At 41.2% G+C, this 21964-nt stretch overlaps 1 protein-coding gene across 1 annotated transcript in view; it reads left to right on the top strand.

The window, feature by feature from the left end:
* Positions 1 to 13638: 13638 nt before the first annotated feature.
* Positions 13639 to 21964, top strand: part of DPYSL3 (dihydropyrimidinase like 3) — a 113561-nt gene continuing 105235 nt past the window's right edge. Inside the window, exon 1 of the mRNA XM_019414224.2 lies at positions 13639 to 14127. Within this exon, the coding sequence (XP_019269769.1) occupies positions 13738 to 14127 (390 nt within the window). The 5' untranslated portion in view covers positions 13639 to 13737. The remainder of the gene's footprint in view (positions 14128 to 21964) is intronic.

Here is a 21964-nt window from a genome sequence, read left to right on the forward strand (position 1 = left end):
AACCTCAGTCCAGATTTCTTCTTAACACCTGGTACACAATTTCAGCTCTTTGAAATTGATGTTAAAATTTAAAACAGAGTGTTACGGCTTAAAACACAATGAAGCCCAAACAGGACATTATACCATAGAGATTATGTTCAGGACTTTTTTCCTGACTGTAAAACTGTGAGTGTTTGCCTCCTAAGAGAGAGAGTCAAGTCACACTCTTCAAGGAAAAAAAACCAGTTAAAACATTCTAGTGTATTAGGAAACCCCCCAAATTTTGTGATTTGCAGTCCATACGAGGCTGTTACCATTTAAACTGGAGAATCCCGAGAGTTGGGAGGATTTGCTCTTTGAAGAGGGACCCCTCAGTTCCCCATGGGCACTCAGGTGAGTGAAGGCCCCATGAAAGAACCTGTGGAGTGTGGTGCTGAAAGAACAGCTCCTACAGAAGTGTTTTCACCTATACCAGCATAGGCAGGGAAGTGAGACCTGGGGACCTTCCCCAAGTTGGAAAGCGTCCACACCATGTAACAAAAAAAGAGTTTCAATAGAAGTGTTTCCAGAGACACAAGAGAGTACCATTATGGATAACGTGCCTTGACTGAGAACCAACTACAGCAGAAATACCTAACAGATGCATCTTAACATGCAAATTTCTTAAATATGTTCAGACTCTTAATATCTATTGTCAACTGTCCTTTATAATCACTGCATGTTATAAACATTCCTGGAAGTGATGGGAACCTATTTTGCAATACATTCACCAACCTGAATGTGGTATAGATCAAGAGTTGGCAAACTTTTCCTGTAAAGAGCCAGATAGCAAATATTTTCTTTTTTTCTTTAAATTTTTTTGATGTTTATTATTTTTGAGAGAGACAGAGACAGAGAGAAAGCAGGGGAGGGGCAGAGAAAGAAGGAGACGCAGAATCCGAAGCAGGCTCCAGGCTCTGAGCTGTCAGCACAGAGCCTGACATGGTGCTCGAACTCACAGACAGTAAGATCATGACCTGAGCTTGAGCTGAAGTCGGACACTTAACCGACTGAGCCACCCAGGTGCCCCAGAAAATATTTTCAGTTTTGTGGATGGTGCAGTCCCTCCACCAATTATTCATCTCTGTCATTCCAGTGTGAAAGCAGTCATAGACAATACATAAATAAGTATGACTGTCCTCCTAGAAAACCTTAAACATTGAAAACAAATCATGTGATTTTCATACATCATGAAATCTTTTGATTTTTTTTCAACTATTTAAAAGTGTAAAAAACATTCTTAAGTTGTATGGCATAGGAAAATAGGCACTGGGCTGGATGCGGCTGTAATTGGCTAATCATTAGGATGGATGCTATTAAGTCAGATGTAGTAGGAATCATAGAAATTATTTTTGGACTAGCACTTAACTTTCACAACATGTATAACAGGTAGAATTTGTTTATCTTCCTCAATGCAATTCCATCATTCCCTTTTAACAAGATACAAGAAGAGAAGAAACTTATATTTCAACTCAATGGAAAATGCCTTGCAAGGGTATCTCCTGGAGAGGAGCCTGGAGACTTAGCCATGTGCACTTGAATTATGTTCTCAAGTCTTCAACTTTAAACTACTTCTGAGCCTTATCATGACAATGTTTGAAGCCCACCTCAAAAGGAAAGGGGCTGCTGAGGCTGCATCTGAAGGTATTGCTGGTAGAATTATTTTATTGTGTTGCAGGAGTCTGTCACTGTTCTGGCTCACAATATTTGACTCCTCTGGCTTAAATATTTGGAGGGCCTTGCCCAGCTAGTAACTCATCAAGATTTTGCCTAGGAGTTTCTCCCTAAGTTTTACATGAATTTCTGTATTATATACATTTCTACAACCATTATCACTTCATCCTAACAGCATTCTTACTTGATCCTTATAGCAACATTGCAAAATAGGTAAGTCTGTTAGGTTTATTGTTTCATTGTACAAATTGTAGAGATTCAGAGGACTGGAATATATACACATATATATATATGTATATATATATATACAATTTTGAATCATATGATCATATAGCCATCATCAAATATTACAAATGTAGCTATTTAAACAGTAAAATTTCAAGAACTGTGTGCTAAACTGAGTTGTATAGACATACAAGAAATGGTTGGGCTGGCCCACTTTTCAACAACTTTCCCTATAGAATAAGGGCATCAGTATGGAATTCTCACATATTAAAGATTCTGGCATGACTCTTTGTGACTAGCAAAATTCTAGTATGGCTCCCAACTGTCCCACTACTCTGGTTGTATACACATTCTCCCAGTTATTCAACAATTAATCTTGGTGCTGCAATGATGTTGCAGATGTAATTAAGGCCCTTAATCAACTGATTTTAAGGTAGGGAGATAATCCTGAGTGGGTCTTACCTAATCAGATGAGACTTGAAAAGAGGTCAGGGACTGAAAATGAGAATGTCCTGCTGAGCTGGAAGAAGCAAACAGCCATGTTGTGAATTGCCTTTGAAGGGGGTCACATGACAAGGACATTAGGGTTGTTTCTAGGAGATGGGAGTCACCCCAGCCTGATAGTCAGCAAGAGAATGTCTGGCAGTCTTGTAACTGCTAAGAACTAAATTCTGTCACCAACCAATGTACTTGGAAAAGGACCGCAAGCCTGAGATGAGATCTCATTCTTGTCAAACACTTTCATTTCAGCTTGGTGAGACCTGAATGGATGACCCAGTTAATTTGTACCCAAATTCTTGACCCATGGAAACAGTGAGATAACAAATCTGTGTTGTTTTAAACCGCTAAATTTGTGGGGTATCTGGGTGGTTCAGTCAGTTGAGCATCGGACTCTTGGTTTCAGCTCACATCATGATCTCATGGTTTCGTGAGTTCAAGCCCAACTTTAGGCTCTACACTGGTAGCGCAGAGCCTGCTTGGGAATCTGTCTCTCTCTCTGCCCCTCCCCAATCTCACTGTATCTGTCTTTCTCAAATAAATTCTAAAAAATTTAAAAAAAATAAAGCCTTTACAAAAATTTTTTAATGCTTATTCATTTTTGAGAGACAGAGGTAGACAGAGTATGAGCAGGGAAGGGGCAGAGAGAGGGAGACACAGAATCTGAAGCAGGCTCCAGGCTCTGAGCTGTCAGCACAGAGCCCATCGCCGGGCTCGAGCTTGCAAACCGTGAGATCATGACCTGAGCTGAAGTCAGACACTCAACCAACTGAGCCACCCAGGTGCCCCCAAATAAAGCCCTTTTAAAAAAATAAATAAGCTGCTAAATTTGTTACACAGCAATAGAAAACTAGTACACTCTCATACGGGGACAACGAAAACCTTTCTTTGATGCCTCCGTGTATAATTTAATCTTCCATTTCACACCCCATCCCCAGTAAAGCAGACATCTATCTGCTCATCTCATCAGTCACAGCTCTGAGCTTTCTGCACTGTTGTTGGATCTCTGATTTCACAACAACTGCTCTCGACCCGCAGCCCCAGACAACAAGAGATCACCTCTTATCGTGAACACACTGCTGATTCATTTAGAAACTTGCTGCTTCCATGGTGAAAATTTGCCTCCGAGTTCCAACCCCTTCTCCAAATATTCCTTGCACCACACATTGAGATTTCACACTCCAGCCTTCACTGCACCTCCCAAGCCTGCTCAGTAAGGGACGGGAAATTCAGGGGCTGACGGCGGCAGGAGTGCTCACTGTCAGGAGAATTTGTATCTACAAAAGTTTTGAGGTCTTAAGTAATAGAACAGAGGCCACTGGGCATCAAGCCCAGGGACTTAGGGCTGTAGGTAAGGTTAGTATTGCAAAGCAGGTATGAACCAGCGTATACCTACTTTCTTAATCAAAAAGTTTCTCGCTTTCATGCAGGGTGCCCCACATTCAAGCCCTGTTCATTCTTCCTGGCCTCATCCATGACTCCCCTACAAGCATTGTGCTTTCCAGCCAAGCAGGCCTGCTCACTGTTTCCCATTTCTAACTCTGCCAGGAATGACCTCACCCATCTTCCTCTGTCAAAACCCAACTCACCCTTTGTGACTTGTGGTTTGCTTTTCAGAAGGCCTTTCTTGATCTGTAGTTCTCTTTTTCTTCTTGTGACACTTACTACAGTCTGAGTAACATTTGATTTCCCTACTTGTTTTATCTCCTGTATGCTAAGCTCCCTCAACACCTTGAATATTCCTTGGCAAAAAATCAGTACTCACTACATATGTAATGAATTGAATTGATTAAGCAGACTGTTTCCCTTTTGTTACTCCAGCAGAGTTCTGTTCTCCTCTTGGCTAAGGGGGACTGGACTTGGCTCAGATTTTGTCTCTTCTGCATTTGAATTATTTTAGGACAACAAACAGAACTGATCTTTGGATTAAAAAAGAAAAGAACAAAAAAGGCTTTTTCAAAAATTCATAGTTGTTTTTTGTCACAAGGACACATTTCAAAGTGGTTCTTAGACATTATTCACTGTCTTCAAAGGTAAACAAAACAAAGCAAGCAAACCTGATTTCTGTATCATCAAGTATACTAGAATTTTGGGAAGAGTACTTAAAGATCGACAGAAATAGTTATGTTTCTAATAAAATTGGATTTGCCTTCCCCATGAGGAATTTTCATTTATGCCTTGTACTCAGTTAAAGACTTCTCAGGATCCAGATGTAAAAGATACTGGTAAATGGTGAAATTAATCATCATTATATGATTTAAGATTATATTATTTTAATTACTGATTATTAAATTTTTAAGTAAATAATTATGAATTTGCCAGCCAATGTCAAAAATTATATCCGTTACAATGAATAATCCAGCTAGCTAACAATATTACATCTTTACTGTGTTTTGCTAAAAGGGTAATTCCCAAGTTCTACATCTACCAGACTTACCATAATGTTATAGACGTTTTATGAATCCTATCTGTCTTAAGTCATTCAAATTTTTTAACGCAATTAATTTTTAGCTAAAATTAAGCCATAAAAATAAATGATTATATTAAAAATAAAATACTTCATCAGATAATTAATCTACTATAATTTTCACATAGTATTTAACCTCAGATTTCCTTTTGAAAATGCTCCTAACTTATGTATTTGATAAATGTATGGCTTTGAGAAGTTTAGATTAGCCCACCTTGATATACTGTAGTTATTCCCAGAACTGCTCAGTCCATTTTATTGCAGAAGACAGCAATATATATTTTTGAAGGTGTAAATTTTATAGCCAAAAACTCCTTTTTGATACAACTAATGATTTTGTAGTATATTATTTGGATGTATAGTCACACTGAATATTTTTTGGTAAGAAATAAACACTTAAGCAAGTTGAATTGTACTTTAAATGTTATAATTCCTAGTGACCAGCCGATATTAAGAATTATTAACTTGTTGGACATCATATAGTCAAAACTGAGTAAATTTTAATGTGGGCTCTGCTTTAAAACATCAATCTTTAAAAGTGTTTATCCATATCTTATTATTTTTAGTATATTTTTATATAATAATAAGTTTCACGCATACATCTGACTATACCTTTGGTCTAGGATACTTTTAGGGGACAAATGTCTAAAACTTTTAGGATTGGAATAGAAGGTAATCTGACTTGGTTTCCCAAAATAAAATTTTCACTTCGATCACATGTAAGACTGATTAGTGATTGTTAGCTATATACTACAAATAGTTCTATCTACCGTTGAAAAACAAAAGTTCCAGATAGCATTAATGCAAGACCTGTTGATTGTTACATATGGTGTCTTAGAAACTGGGGCAAGCACTGAAGAAAATAACAATTACTATTTGTAGAAAGCAATTATAGGTTGGTATGCAACAATTCACTTTTTTTTTTTCTCATACCACAGCTTTTTATCCGCATTTTATTGATGAGGGAACAGAAAGAGAGAATTAATGTAATTCCCCCAAATTCACTCAGCTAGTGATGGACCCATAATTGTAGTCCAGATTTTGTGACTTCAAATACTGTCACTTTCTCAAACTCATCATGTTCCATGTAAATACTGATATTTTGTAGTAAGAAAAGGAAATTAGGGCTATATGCTTAAACTAATTGTCTCCTTATTTTTTCCTTCATGTTTCCAATATAAATCACTATAAAAGCTTGAAACATTGACGGGATACTATTTCCTATCCATTCATCTTAATTATGAGGGATCTGGAGGAATAAGGCGTTCCAGGGAGCTGCCTAGACAAGGAGTTATTTATCAACAGAAAAATGAACTCAGACAAAAGCACTGGGGGAAGAAGGCATTACCAATGCATTTACGTCTTCTGAATTTATACAGAGCTATAACATTCTCAATGAAAGAATTATTCACCATGTTTCCTTTTTTTTTTTCCTTCCATATCTCTTAGTATCTGTCATTTATACTCTGGCCTGTTACCCATTTAGTTGGAGCCAGGATGTGCCCTCGTCTTGTGGAGCCAGCAAATTTGTGTCTGGAATGAAAGAAGCTTCTCTTTTCAGATTGTCATTTCATTTGACTACCTTTCTTTGTCCATTATTTATTTAGTTTATGCTCAAGGGGATGCTAAAATGAAAGTTATCTTTTTCAATGTTAAGAGCGAGTTTTATGTCCAGCTTCCTGGAGCCACTCAAATCATGATAATAGCAAAAATATTCCCTTCAAGAGGAAAATGGTTAGTTTTTGAGCTTGCCTCTCACAGAGCTAGTATCTGTTGATCCAGAAACCCAGTGATCTGAAGACACACACCTACTCATATAGCGTGAGTGCCCTGGTCCATGAGTTACATGATTACCTTCATCCATCAGGACAAACTCTATTTCTGCAAGTCTTAGCTTTCTAGGAGTGCGGGGCTTCTGTATATCAACCATGTCATGGTTATTCTTTAAAAGCAAATAATTGGGGCGCCTGGGTGGCTCAGTTGGTTAAGTGTCCCACTTCAGTTCAGGTCATGGTCTCACTGTCAGTGAGTTTGAGTCCCGCATCGGGCTCTGTGCTGACTGCTCAGAGGCTGGAGCCTGCTTTGGATTCTGTGTCTGCCTGCCTGTCTCTCTGCTTCTCCCCCACTCATGCTCTGTCTCTCTCTGTCTCTCAACAATGAATAAGCGTTAAAAAAAATCTTAAAAAAATAAATAAAAGCAAATAATTAAACAAGGACAGTTTATTTGGCAGGACACAAGTTTTAAAAGTCTGAATCAAAGAATCAAGTTAGAACAGATAGCCATCTCTAGAAAAATATGAGACATTAATGCAGGTCAGTGGTTCTTTTTCAGAGGGAAGAAGAGAGAGAGTAGAATAAGTAGGGGGCACTTGAACTCTGTTATGTGTTGTTTCTTGAAAATACATGAAAAATATGATGAAAAGTTACATTTACAAATTCTAAAAGAGTACATGGGAGTTTGTTATATGACCATCTGCTTTTCTGTAGTTTTGAAATTTTCATTGAAAAGGAAGGAAGGAAGGGAGGGAAAATAGACAAAGGATTCATTACTGTTTTTCTTCCTCTTTAGATGGCAAAAGAGAGAATTATTTTTATTTTCAATAATCAGAATGAGATTGTCATAACAATAATGTAAAACTAATGTGATTCTTTCATAAATGGACAAAAACCAGGAAATGTAGCTGGAAAAGTAACAAAAGGAATACATTTTTTTAAACCTTGGAAATATATTGTGAACTGTGATAGCTAGTAAAGAGGTTGGACAGATTATCGCTTTTTTTGTCTTTGTTTTGTTGTTGTTATTATTCTTATTCTTATATTGTTCTACCCCGCAATTCATTTATTGTCTGGCCCTTACTTAGAGATTTTTCACTTAGGAGAGTCAGTTGTACCTGTGAACGTGCACTGAGGAAACTAGAGCATCAGAGCCTTTGAGGTGAATATCTGTTTTATCATATTGGTCAGCAACTACTTAACATTTGTCTCCTTCCCACATAAGGCAAAAGGAAATCCTGTGATTGGAATTGGCTTTTGAACATTTGAGAATAGAAACATCAAAGAGAGATGCTCAGGGTATAAAAATTGGGAAGGAAACGCCAACAACTCCTCAGTAGGAAGGTGATTATGTCATGTCTTATTAACTAATCCTTTGGTGGAAAGGATTTGCCTCAAGGACATTTATAAACCCTCATTTCATGTCCTCCCTGTAATGATCATTTTCTCATTCACTTGTCCACCTGCTGATTCACTTTGCATGAGGTGACAACTAGATTCTGATGAAGAGTCTATTTGTCTTTTCCTTTGATTTTTCATTTTAGATCATACATCTTCAGAATACAGTAGGGAGCCAACAGCTGGGTTCAATAATTCTCCATCAGCAATTTTCAACATGCTCAATAAATGTGTTTTTATCTAAAAAAACATCCTGGACACACATTGCAAAATGACATTCTTTGTTTACAAAAGTAACTCACATTAAAGATTTTGGAAAATATAGAAATGTGTGAAATCAGAAACTAGAACTTACTCATAATCCTACAACTCACCTTTTATGAATATTTTGATATATATTCTTGTTCATTTTTCTCCCTATATACATATATTTATGAGAAAAAAGGAGTTTTTTCTGCATGCGCAACTGGGATTATTAAAAATGTTAATGAACTGGTTTTAACACTGTGTATATATTTGAAAAATGACCTGTTTTGGGTTTCTTTTTTTTTTTTTTAATATTTATTTACTTTTGAGCAAGAGAGAGAGAGAGAGAGAAAGAGTGAGACAGAGAGAGAGAATGGGGGAGGCACAGAGAGAGGGAAACTGAGAATCCCAAGCAGGCTCCATGCTATCAGCACAGAGCCTGTTGCAGGGCTCGAACTCAAGAACCAAACCATGAGATCATGACCTGAGATGAAATTGAGTCAGATGCTTAACAGAGTGAGTTACCCAATGCCCCCCTGTTTTTTGGTTCCTAATGAACACTTTAGTCACCAAATATTGAGCTGACTCTCAATAGTGGTCTGTCAGAATTCTTAAAAAAAATTTTTTTTTAATGTTCTTATTTATTTTTGAGACAGAGAGAGACAGAGCATGAACGGGGGGAGGGGCAGAGAGAGAGAGGGAGACACAGAATCTGAAGCAGGCTCCAGGCTCTGAGCTGTCAGCACAGAGCCCGACGCGGGGCTTGAACTCACAGACTGTGAGATCATGACCTAAGCTGAAGTGGGGCGCTCAACCGACTGAGGCATCCAGGTGCCCCAAGGTTTGTCAGAATTCTTAAGGTGTGATGAAGGTATATTGAAAATAGAAGTCACTTTTTAACATGTATACTAAACATTATCATAATTTCAATTTGTTCCATAAAATCCTATAAAGCTAAAGTTACAGGACAAGTTCAAGCTCATTATTAGGAACTCTGTGATATTAATGACACATCTAAATATACCCTGAAGAAATGGGGACTAATATTTCCTGAGCATCTATTGTGTGTCAGGCAGAGTGTTGAATATCTTGCAAAGGTTGCCTCATACATATATGTCATCTGAAGGGTGAAAAATGATGTTTCCCATCTCTGTACCCTTAAAATGGGATAGAAATAACTGAGGTTCAAATTCCTGCAATTCAAGGATGGAAAAGATGGGATGGGTTTTGATCAGAAATATTTAAGTTCACCGTTGAGTCAAGGTAAACTGTGTAAATCCTCTATTCTCCCCTTATTTTAGGTTTGGAGTCACCACCTTAGTATGAATATCGTATCTTCTGTTGGATAGATTTTTGCTTTGTAAGAATTCAGCACAATTTATTTTCCATAAAAGACACTCTATGCTGTATCAGGATTGCACGTGCACACATTGCTTACTATAGAGGAGTCTCTGCCTTCCACTGATCTATAGGTAATAGAAGATGCCTCCAGAATACATTTCCCTCAAGTTATAATTGGATATGCCATGGGCTCACATAACAAGTCATGTCAATGCAAAGTGGCAAGTCATTTACTACAGAGTTACAGGAAGTGCAAATTTTATCTCCTGTGTGACAAGCTGAAAGCTCTATTTTGCTGTCCGTGTTATAGAAATAGCTTGCTATTTGCGCATTGTTTTAGATAAACCCTTCGCTGGAAAGAGTGACCTGAGGTGGCCATAGACATATAGCTGCCCTTATGTTTGTGACTGTCATAAGAAATGCTTCCTCTACCTTGCTAGAGACAGACATGATAAAATCAGCAGGTGTTCATGCAACTATGATGCCTTTGTTAGGAGGACACTGGCGGGATATTTTTTTATGTGAGTGTTTGTCTTAAAGTTTACCTTTGCCCCCAGACAGCTGGGACACTTAGGATTTTTCAATTTGTTAACACCTTACTTCTGGTGTTCCCGTTATTACCTCTCTGAATCCTTAGAACAGAGCTGTGTCGTGGGGTGGTTTTTAGGAGCACAGTCTCTGGACCAGCTATCAAGGAAATGAATTCTAGCTTGAAATGCTAGTGTGATACTTTGGGCAAGAAACTTAACTTGTGTAGGCCTCATTTTCTCCCCTGGTAAAATGAGGATAGTAATCACACCACATTTACAGAGTTGTTGTGAAGGTTAAGGCAATGCATGTGAAATTCTTAACACAATGGCTTATTCAAGGAATGAAATCCTTACAATCCCGTTAGGTGGGTGAGGCAAATATGAAACAGAAAGACATCAAGAAGTTAAGTAAGACACTCGACCTAAGGCCACATAGTTGCAGAGTTGGATGGAGTCTCATCAGCCGTTCCCATTTTAGTCTTCTTTTAAAGGCTGCTTTGCTCTCTTAATTAAACACATATGTGTATATGCAGCTGTTGACTTTCAGATGTGATGTTTTGTCAACAAATGTAATTATGGAGCTTATGCATTGCAACAGACATAGTTGTGAGGCAACGTGGCTGCAGCGATAGGGCTTATCTACGCCCAAGCGCCCACACACCTAAGCACAGACAGGCACGCATCTACATTCAGAATGTTCCCCTCTCAAAGGAAACTTCAGACTCTTTGCACATATCTTCCTTCTAGTTATGGTTCTGTCACAACCTGGGCACTCACTCAGAGCCTCAGCCTCCTTGCTAGTAAAACAGAAATAATAGTACATGACTTGTAGTATTATTAATTAAGAGATTACTAATCAGAATTTAAGATAGTGTATGGAAAGTCCTTAGCACTGAGCCTGGCACAGAATAAAGTCCTAATAAATGTTAGCTAATATCTTTATTGTTGCCCTTGCTGATGGGGCACCGTGCTGGTGCCCGTGGTGTTTGTGAGGAGTCAGAGAGGAAAGACTCTCCTGACCAAACAATCTAAAAGTTGGCTATCTTAGGGGCCCCTGGGTGGCTCACCCGGTTAAGTGTCCGACTTCAGCTCAGGTCATGATCTCGTGGTTCGTGGGTTCGAGTCCCGTGTCGGGCTCTGTGCTGACAGCTCAGAGCCTGCATCCTGCTTCGTATTCTGTGTCTCCCTCTCCCTCTGCCCCTCCCCCACTCATGCTCTGTCTCTCTCAGTCTCTCAAAAATAAACGTTAAAAAAATTCAAAGTGGGCTATCTTTTTCTCTATGTTGTGTCTCATAACTCTTATGATTGACAATCTGACCTGATCTTTCTTATTTATCATCTCTTTGCCCCTATTAGAATTATGTTCCACAGAGCAGGGAACCCAGGACAATGCTGGACACATAGCAAGTGTCCCCCTAAAAGTCTGTAAATAAGTTAATGAGTGAAGAAGAGTTTGAAAGCAACGGGGAAGAGGAAGGAAGTAACCTGTGTGAGCAAAGAGGGATGGAAGAGCCTATATTACCAATCTGTCGCATGAATTTCTGGGTCTGTCAGCCACCAGCATTTGTTAAGAAGGAGGCAGCTTCCCAGAGGCAGTCTGCTAAAGAAATCAGGAATAATGTGATAGAGCACATGCAGTGAATGAAGCAAGCGTCTTTCTCCTCATGGGGATGGGGGACAAGTAAAACCTGTGTCGACATACTTGTCTGTGATCAGAGTTCAGGTCAACCTCATCCCCCAACTTTTCAAGACTGTCACGATCCTGCTATCGAAACCCCGTTTTCCAATATCCTAGTTACTCTCCAAAATTGCGGTTGCAAGTTTCATTCGACCAAATTGATTGCAGATGCCTTCAAAGATAGTGTCTGTGTGCACAAAGAAGCCTGCCATATGCTGATGAGCTTTAAGTGAGTTACTATATGTGACACAATTACAGTAGTGACTGGCACACAGCAACAGCTCCATAAATGTTCCCTGTTGCTGCACTTGTTATTATTATCATTACCATTTATTCAAAAAGGATTTACGGAGCTCCTATTATGTGCCTGCAGATGTTCTGGACTCAAGATATTTCATAGTAAACTAAACAGACCAGCTCTTGGACTTCGTGAAGTCTATGATGTAGTGGCGGGGTTCAGAAAATAAAGTTTAGTATGTCATGCGGAATAGTGATCGATTGTGCTCCCTAGGTGGGTGGCTGGAGACTACACTCTTGGTGAGGACAGGCCCCCATCTGCCTTGTTAAACACTGTCCCTTTAGTATCTTGCGAAGAGCACAGCAGGCCTTCAGTTCACACTGGATGAATGACTAAAGGAGTGAAATTCTGAAAGGGGGCCTAGTTTAACGTGGGCGCTGAAGATTCTTGATTTAGGCTCTGTGTGCAGATACCATACGAGCTCTGCAGGTTCGAGGACTCTGTGTTTACTGGCAAAGTCTGGGTTAGAGTATATGTGGGTGGACAAGGGGGAAGAGAATGAGGCTGTGAGAGCAGGCATATACATAAGCAAAATCTGTGTGGAATTGAGGTAATGCGCAAGGCAAAGTCTTTGGTTGTGTATTTTTGAGGTAAATCTTAGCTGATGTGTGAGTCCACGTGGAGGGTTCTGACTGGCATAAACCTGAGCTTGAGTCAGTTTGTGGGGTATTAGCGATGGGTTGGTTGTATGAGGACAGGGTACTGGAAGTATTCTGCAAGGCACAACCCAGGGACCTGTGCATGCCTTTGACCTGTAATGTAATTGTCTGGGAGGCAAATTATGGGTGCTTAAAAAGCAAAATCTAGGGTGCTAAATATGAGGTGAGAATGGTTCGAGGGTAGATTTGTCTGTGAGTCAATTACAGGCTTTTGTGATCGTCAGCGAAGAGGGTACCGATTCAGAGGTACTTTATTTGAGGGTGCAGGTTTGTGAGGCAGATTCTAGAAGCGGGGACAATTGTGAGATAATTCTAAGATGAGGAGGAGACAAATCTGGGATTATGGGTAAGCAAAGTCTAGGATTGTGAGTCTGGTACATCTGTGTGGGTGCGTGTTGTTGTAAATCAGAGCGCGGCTTTGACACGAACACACCTGAGCCCACTAGGTTTGCGTGCACGAGCGGGGCAGAGAGGTTTGTGTTTGAGAGGCACACTCGGAAGTCACTGTGGGTGAAAGAGGGTTTCTGTGCCTGTGCGAGAGAGGCGAGTTCTTGAGTGTGAATCTGGGGGCCGCTGGGTGAGCGGGAAGCGTGCGTGCCTGTGTGTGCGCGCGCGCCAAGTTGGGATTTCTACTTTCCAAGGGGCCCCCAGGCCGCGCGACCCTGCGAGGCCACGTTAGGGTCGGGTGCGCGCCGAGGGGCGGCGGGCGGGCGACAGGTCCCGAGCCGGAGCGCGCCGCTGCCCCGGCCCCTGCGCCGCGCGCTCGCTGGCTGGCTGGGGACTGGCAGCAACCGGAGCTGCACTGCCGCCTCTGGCGCGAACGCTCAGGCGCCTCCTCCCGCCCCAGTCACTGTGGCTCGGAGCACGCTGCCGGCGGCTGCCCTTTCCGCCTCTGGGGGAGCAAAGCCGCGGGCCCGCCGTGCGCCTGAACCATGGCCTCGGGCCGGAGGGGCTGGGACAGCTCCCACGAGGACGATCTGCCCGTGTACCTGGCCAGGCCGGGCACCACGGACCAGGTCCCGCGGCAGAAGTACGGCGGCATGTTCTGCAACGTGGAGGGCGCCTTCGAGAGCAAGACGCTGGATTTCGATGCCCTGAGCGTGGGGCAGCGGGGCGCGAAGACTCCCCGGAGCAGCCAGGGCAGCGGCCGCGGCTCCGGGAGCCGGCCGGGAGTGGAGGGGGACACCCCGCGCCGGGGCCAAGGCCGGGAGGAGGGCAGGGAGCCCGCGCCCGCGTCGCCCGCGTCGCCCGCGCCCGCCGGGGTGGAGATCCGGAGCGCCACCGGCAAGGAGGTTTTGCAGAACCTCGGCCCCAAGGACAAGGTAAGGGGGCCCGCGGCTCTCCTCCTCCCGCCCTCGCTCCCTTAGCAGCCCGGGGCGACGCGGCCCGGGCACAACTTTCTCCCGCTCACTCAGCTCGGGGGAAGGGGGACAGGGAGGTGAAGGGCATCCTCTGCTGAGCGTAGCGCGACCTCTCAGCCCGGACCGATATTCGCGCGGGTTCCTAACTGCAGCATCTTCGTGGGCGCGGGACCCGGGTGCGCGGGTTTCCCCCGCTTCCCTGCAGCACCCCCGGGCCGGCGGGTCTGGGTGGGTGTGTCAGCCGGGCCAGCCAGGAAGGCTTAGTGATTTCTAGCCCTTCTCTCCGTCTGAGTAACCACTGGCACAATTGTCTTGGCCCCACTCTGGCCCTCGGTTAAATCTCAACCCGGGTCACCAGGGCAGAGGGCACACTGGCGCTAGGAAGATGGGGGTCATCTCCATAGTCCCCGGATGAACGTACAGGATGGGCGGTCCCCCCTCTCACTCTTTAAACATCAGCTCTGTCCCTGAAACTTTCGGGTGCGGAGGCACTAGACTAAACACCCTCATCTGCGTGCCTCTCTTCTGTCCTAGGTCGACATTTCACATCTGTGTTTGTAAAGTGTACATTTGTGTACAAAGCTTGTTGCAAGACTGGGTACCACAGGGATCCAGCTGTCTCTGGAAGACTATCACTTATTTTTGAAAACAGGCAAGAGTATTAAGGGTGCACTTTAAACTAGCACAAGCTGCAAATTCTCTGCTGCTTTTCCATGTGCCAAAGCCAATTTCTTCTGTATGTGTGTTTTTGAGAAACTCGTGACACCCTGAACTGGCTGAAGGTATGGCCCTGAAATCCAGCCTGCTCTCATCTATTTGTTTATTTCATAGAAAATCAGAACCGTAGTTCAGAAAATTCAGGGTCTGGGCAGGGCTGGAGTATTCGAAGTTCAAACTGACGCTTTTGAGTTGGGGAACAATAGTAATCAGATACGTCACTCTTGTGTAGATAATGGCTGCAAAATCCATCCACATATATTATTCTCTGTGAATACTGGTATGAATAATAACCCAAAATGGAAATGTCTGCCCCAGAGCAATTACAGTTAATGCTTACCCAAGTTTTAGATGTTTTTCCATTCAAATGCAGTGAGGCAGTCAAAGGAAGGCATATCTCTGCACTGTTTCATTTTGGGAAGTTTAAAAAAATAAACAAAGCTTTAATTATTGATACCACTAGGGAAAGAAAGCACTGAAGTTAGTATTGTGTAAAGACACCTTTGGGAAACAATGTCCGTGCCCCTTGGAATCACTCGTTTAGTTGGTGATTTTCATATCATCCTTAGAGTATGGGATCCCTGTAGGCCCTGCTCAAATACCCTTTTAGGAAAAACTTCGGATATTTTGGAAAAGCTGTGGCTGATTTCTAAACTTAAGAATGGCGTTCCAGGAAGATTATCGCCTCTCTTCAGGTCTGAGCTGATCCCTATTGAAATGTTCCCTTCCTGACTCTAAGGGGTGGGAAAAGTGATGGAAAAGGTCGGTAACAATTGCTGTGAGTCAGTGCTATTCCCTTTGCTGGAACACCCCTGATGTAAGCCAGATAATATGCCTGGTTTGCAAGATTTAAGGATGGTAACTAGAGAAAGGGAAAATGTTCCTCCTTTAAACCCAGACATTCTCTTCGTTTTCTTTCCTTTTGCAAACCCTATACTTTTGGCTCCTAATTGAAAAATAATAATACAACTTAAGCATCAGCAGGATTTCTAGTGCTACATGGTTATTTGTAAGTTCAGGCTTGCTGTCAGCTTCATTCAGGCCCTGTTATTATCTCTAATTTGGTTGAATCACACTGCTACAAGAGTCAGCAGACCTTATCTACTTCTGTTCTTGATGGCTATTTCCTTGAGGGAAGGGACTATGTGTTTGGATTTATCACTATAGCTGAAATGCCTGGAACACTGGAGGTGTTCCAGAAATGGTTGGTATATTAAACCTCCTTAATGAATCCATATTTTTTGCTACACAGATGCAGAATGATTGTCTGGTCTCTCACTTATTTATTTTTTATATTTTAGTTTTGAATGTTTTAGAAGTAAACTCTAGGCCCAATGTGGAGTTTGAATTCACGACCCCAAGGTCAAGAGTCCCATGCTCTACTGACTGAGCCAGCCAGCTGTCCCTTTTGGCCTCTTATTTAAATACCACCATTTTCAGTGAGCGTGTACCTTGTGAAGCAGCTTTCAGAAAACGTCACTTTAAAAAAATTAAATTAAACCCAAATCTGCCTACTTGTGGTTTCTATAAACTATTCTTGGTTCTGACCTTTTAAAATATAAGAATAGAGGGTTTTTTTTTTTTTAAATTTCTGAGGTATTTTAATGACTTGAAGCATGTGGGTTTGTTTATCTGTCAGAAAAGTTGGGTATTGCCACAGTAACAAGCAATCCCCACATCTCAGTGGCTTAACGAAACAGTCACAGTTGATTTCTTGCTCCTGTTACTTGTCCACTATGGGTCACAGGGCAGCTCTGCCCATCATTTCCCCCCAGGGACCTAGACTGATGGAGGTTTCACCTCTATGCTCTCATGTTAGGAAGAACATGGGCGTGTTGCTCATAGGCTCTGGAACTCCCATGCTGAAGTTGTGAACATGACATGTGAACATGACATGAAGTTAGGTTCACATGTCACTGGCCAGAGCAAATCACTAACCTGTGTCCAAAAGAATTGGGAGGGTGCAATCTTTCTATGATCCTGTAAGACAGAGATTAGAAATATTTGGAGGGGTGCCTGGCTGGCTCAGGGGGTAGAGCATGTGACACTTGATCTCAGGGCTATGAGTTCGAGCCTCATTTTGGGCATAGAGCTTACTTAAAAAAATAATAAAAAATGAAAAAAACCAAAACAAAGTATTTGGAGTATAGCTTTCATATCTCCCCTATACCTGGGGCCAGACTATTGGGATGAGCTCTGGCTCCACCCATCCAAATTATGTGACTGTGAGCATATAACTCGGCCTCTGGGCCTGTGCTTTCTCACCTGCAGAATGTGAATAACAGTGACTACACATATTGAGTACTCAGCACATATTAGTCATGATTACTCTTTGAGTTTTCACTGCCCTTTATATGTTTGAGGGCAATTGCATTCTTCCTAAAATTCTCTCTTTTAGCCTTATCATTCCTGCCTTCTTTAGCCCTCTCTTATGTAAGCCTTTCACCCTTCTGCTTTACTTTTCAGGTTTTACTATATTTTATAAATATTCTTTCAAACAATGTGGTGCACAGAACTGAACACAGTGCTCCAGATGGGATATGGTCGTGGCAAAGTATATTAGGCTAGTTAATTTCCTTGACTTACATGGACATCATATGCTTTTGTAGTAGGAGAGCCAGAATTCAAACAGATTTTTCTGAGTCCAGAGTCCATTTTTCTGAGTTCTGACTCCTTCTTTCCAGACAGGGAGGCTGCTATTTTATTTTAATTCGGTGAGCCTGACCCTGGTGTCTGCTCCTGATGTGTTACTGTCATGCAGGGCAAGGACAGAACTTTCTGCCACACCTCTAGCACTTTCCTCCATCTTGCCGCCAGCCCATTATTCAGAGCAGTTGGAGAACAGTTGCCCAGCCTATGAAAAGAGTTGCTGCAAAATCCTTATTTTTTCAAGTTGAATGCAAAGTTATTAAAAGAGATTTTTAAAAAAATGTCTTGATAAACTCACAGTCTGCTTTGTCTACAGCATACCTCCTTATTAACCCCCACCTTAAGGAAATAAGTTTAGTTAATAAATGCATAAATTATGAAGAGATTCTACAACAAACTGTGTGGGAGAATAAAAGTAAAAAAAGGTCCCTGAATTATACTTTGAATGACAAATGCCATATTTAAGGTATGATTGGGTGTTTATATTGTGGTTCTGGAGCTACCTGTAAACACCTTGTTAAATAATGTACCTAGATTTTTTTCTTCTGATAGGCATTCATACTGCCCAAATCCTCCCTGGTTGGCTCACATAACTTTTCGTTTATAACTTTTGACAGTAAGTGCATAAAAAAGCAGTTGTAAATGAAAAGGAAGTATTTTTCACCATTTCTCAAGATGGTTTCCAGAGTTTTTCTTGCAGCGAAGAAATTCCTAAGGGGAGGAGAATGATGATATATGGTCTGCCAAGAGCAAATGATACTGCAAAAACTCTGTCATCCAGTGAAAACAAAGTAATGACATTATGATTACATGGGTCTATTGATAACTCCCAGTCAGGAGCCATGGGTCATTTCTAGTCCCCTGTTTCCCACATGGGCCACTTTTCGTGCAAGTTGTTTCCTCTGTGAAGTCAGTAGGGGTTCTGGGTGTAGGAGGAGAGCATTTGAAACGGGCAAGTTGTGGCTCTTACCTTTTTTTTTTTTTTTTTTTTAATCATTTGTCCTGTGCCTTTTTGCTCCTGGGTGGAAAATTTTCAAAACGATCCAGAGAAGCTGAAGTTCTCCTCCTTACCCCATGCAAGAGAAGACAGCTGGAAATAGAATTCTAGGTTTATAAAGTCCTCTCCACATCATCAGAATCCCTGAAGTGTATGAAGTTTTCAAAGCTGCTCTGACAAACCAAAGTCCGCACTTAGGCTGGGAGAAAAGGCTCTTGGGTACCTGGCCCCCAGGCCACACTCGAATCAGGAACTATATTAACTTACCCAAACTTGGAAGTGTTTGAAACCTTTCAGAACTTTGGTTTAGTTTGACAGTAGGCATTTGAGGAACATAAAAAAACGTACCTTCCAAGTAATGCTGCGATTGGCAGGGTTCCCTCAAAGTAATGGTCCCTGGAGACAGGGTATTGCTGACAGCTCTTGTAAGTAATGTCTAAGACGGCCAGGGGACTGTCCGTGATGTTTTTCTGTCAGTGATTTCTATAGCTGATTCTCTTTATGATTAATTTCCCCTGGGCGTTATTCCTGCCGATAATGTTCCTGTGAGACAGTGGATAGAGCTTACTAGGAGTAGGGCAGCCTGCCTGAGAATGCAGGCTATGACTGGCAGCTCAGCTCTCCATTTTTGAGAACAGGCAGAAGTCCATTTATGTGTGTAAGCACTTTTTAAAAGTTAAACTTATAGGAAGATGGAATGTTAAAGTTTATCTGTACTCTTTTAGAAAATTTTTTTTTAATGTTTATTTATTTTCAAGAGAGAGAGAAAGAGAAAGAGTGTGAGCGGGGGAAAGGCAGACAGAGAGGGAGACACAGAAGCCAAACCAGGTTCCGGGCTCTGAGCTGTCCACACAGAGCCCGACACGGGGCTGGAACCCATGAACTGTGAGATCATGACCTGAGCTGAAGTCAGATGCTTAACTGACTGAGCCACCCAGGCACCCCAAAGTTTATCTGTACTCTTAACCTGGACTTATGTGGCTTTGAAAAACCAGTTCTACTCCATCAAAAACCAATGAGATGAGGCAAACAAACAATAAACAAAGCAACAAACAGAAACTAAACCAAGAGGATAAAGCATTAGCAGTCTCAACTTGGAGACCCAATCTTTAACCAGGTTGGGCAACTCACCTCCCTTCTCTCTGAGACTTAGCTTCCTCCTTTCTAAAATGAAGGGCCTGGACCAGGTCTATAAGCTTCTTTTATTGTACACCTCTATGCAAAAATTTTTTGAGCATGGTCTCTCTCTCTATATATATAGGTACACATGTGCATATGTATAAATTACATGCACAACATACGTACAATTGACCCTTCAGAAACACAGGGGTTAGGGTGCTAACCCCCATGCAGTCAAAAATCCATGTATACCCATGGACTCCCCTGAACCTTAACCATTAATAGCTTGCTGTTGACCAGAAGCCTTACTGATAACATAAACAATTAATACAGTTTATATACAGTTTGTATATAAACAAACATTTTGTATGTTATATGTATTGCATGCTGTATTCTTATGAGAAAGTAAGCTAGAGAAAAGAAAATGTTATTTAGAGAATTGTAAGGAAGAGAAAATATATGTACAGTACTGTATGGTATTTATAAAAATAAATCCACATGTAAATGGACCAGTGCAGTTCAAACCTGTGTTGTTCACTGGTCAACTGTACTAATATTTTATGACTGTTATACAATACAAAACAAGTACAAAGTAAAATGTTGTATATACAAATATGGATCCTGATATTTTTCTCTTGTACCCTAGTGGCTTGCCCACACAATTGGGTAAGTGCTCGTGAGTCCTTAATCTTCAGATCAAAGCCATAACAGTCAGTGGTTCTAATATGATGGTCATTAAAGAATTCATTGTCAATTTGAGTTCTTCAGTGATATATGCTCTTTTATTGACCAGTTTCTAAGAGAAATAAACTGTGGAAGCCTTGCAGTGAGGCTACAGACCGAGTGTTGGTAGTGCTCAGTATACTCTCTTTCTGTATGTGGGGTTGGGCCAGTGGGGTGTGGACAACAAGGTCACCATAAATAGGGTGAGGAGTCCCCAGACCTCCCTTCAGCGTCTAATTTTTTCTGTACTCCTTTATTCTAAAAACACTTATTAAGCACCAGCTATGTAGGTGCACAATCAAAACCTAAGACGAACCAAAGAGATAAACAATAGGAAAGCATTAACTGCATTTCCTTGTAGTCTCCCATTGAAAATTGCTGTTACTACAATGGTGTATTTTCTTTACATCTGTGTGTGTGTGACACATATGTTTTTCATTCCAAAATAAAAGTGGGAATATACATTATTATATATTTTTAAACTATTTTTGGCCACTTTAATACATTTTAATAAACTTTATTTCTGAGAACAGTTTTAGGTTCACAGCAAAAATGAGTGGAAAGTACAGAGATTTCCCTTGTTTCTCCTGCCCGCACACTTTCATAGCTCCCTCTGTTATCCACATCTCCCACCAGAGCGGTACATTTCTTACACTTGAAGAACGCTCACTGACATATCTTTATCACCCACAGGCCATAGTTTACATTAGGGTTCACTCTTGGTGTTGTACAGTCTGTGGATTTTGACAAATGCATAATGATATATATCCACCATTATAGGAGGAAACACAGTATTTTCATTGCCCTGGAAGTTCATTGTGCTCACCTATTCATCCCTCCCTTTCTTCTAAACGCTGGCAACTACAATCTTTCTATTGTCTCCATAGTTTTGCCTTTGTTAAAATGTCATATATTGGGAATCATACAGTCTGTAGCTTTTTCAGATTGCCTTCTTTCACTTAGCAATATGTATTTAACAATCCTCCAAATCTTTTCATGGCTGGAAAGCTCATATCTTTTTAGCATGGAATACTATTCCATTTTCTGGATGTACAGTTTATCCATTCACCTACTGGAGGACATTTTGGTTGCTTCTCAGTTTTGGCAATTATGACTCAAGCTTCTATAAACATTTGTATGTAGCTTTTTACGTGGACATTTCATTTGAGTAAATACCAAGGAGTGCAGTTGTTGAATGGTGTTGGATGAGTACTTTTAATTTTGTAAGAAATCTCTGAACTGTCTTCCAAAGTGGTTGTACCATTTTTTTGTATTCCTGCCAGCAATTAATGAGAGTTTCTGTTGCTCCACATCCTTGTCAGCATTTGGTGTTGTTACTGTTTTGGATTACGGCCTACAATAGTAGTAGATGTGTAGAGATTTCTCATTGTCGCTTCGACTTACAATTATCTGATGACATAATGTTGAACATCTTTTCATATGCTTATTGTCATCTGGGTATCTTTTTGGTGAGGTGTCTGTTCAGGTCTTTGGCCCATTTTCTAACTGGATTATTCATTTTCCTATTGCTGAGTTTTAAGAGTTCTTTGTATATTTTAGATAATAATCCTTTGTCAGGTGTGTCTCTTGCAA

This window comes from Panthera pardus, unplaced genomic scaffold (assembly GCF_024362965.1).
Source record: "Panthera pardus isolate Hobbes unplaced genomic scaffold, ASM2436296v1 HiC_scaffold_2, whole genome shotgun sequence".
NCBI lineage: Eukaryota > Metazoa > Chordata > Mammalia > Carnivora > Felidae > Panthera > Panthera pardus.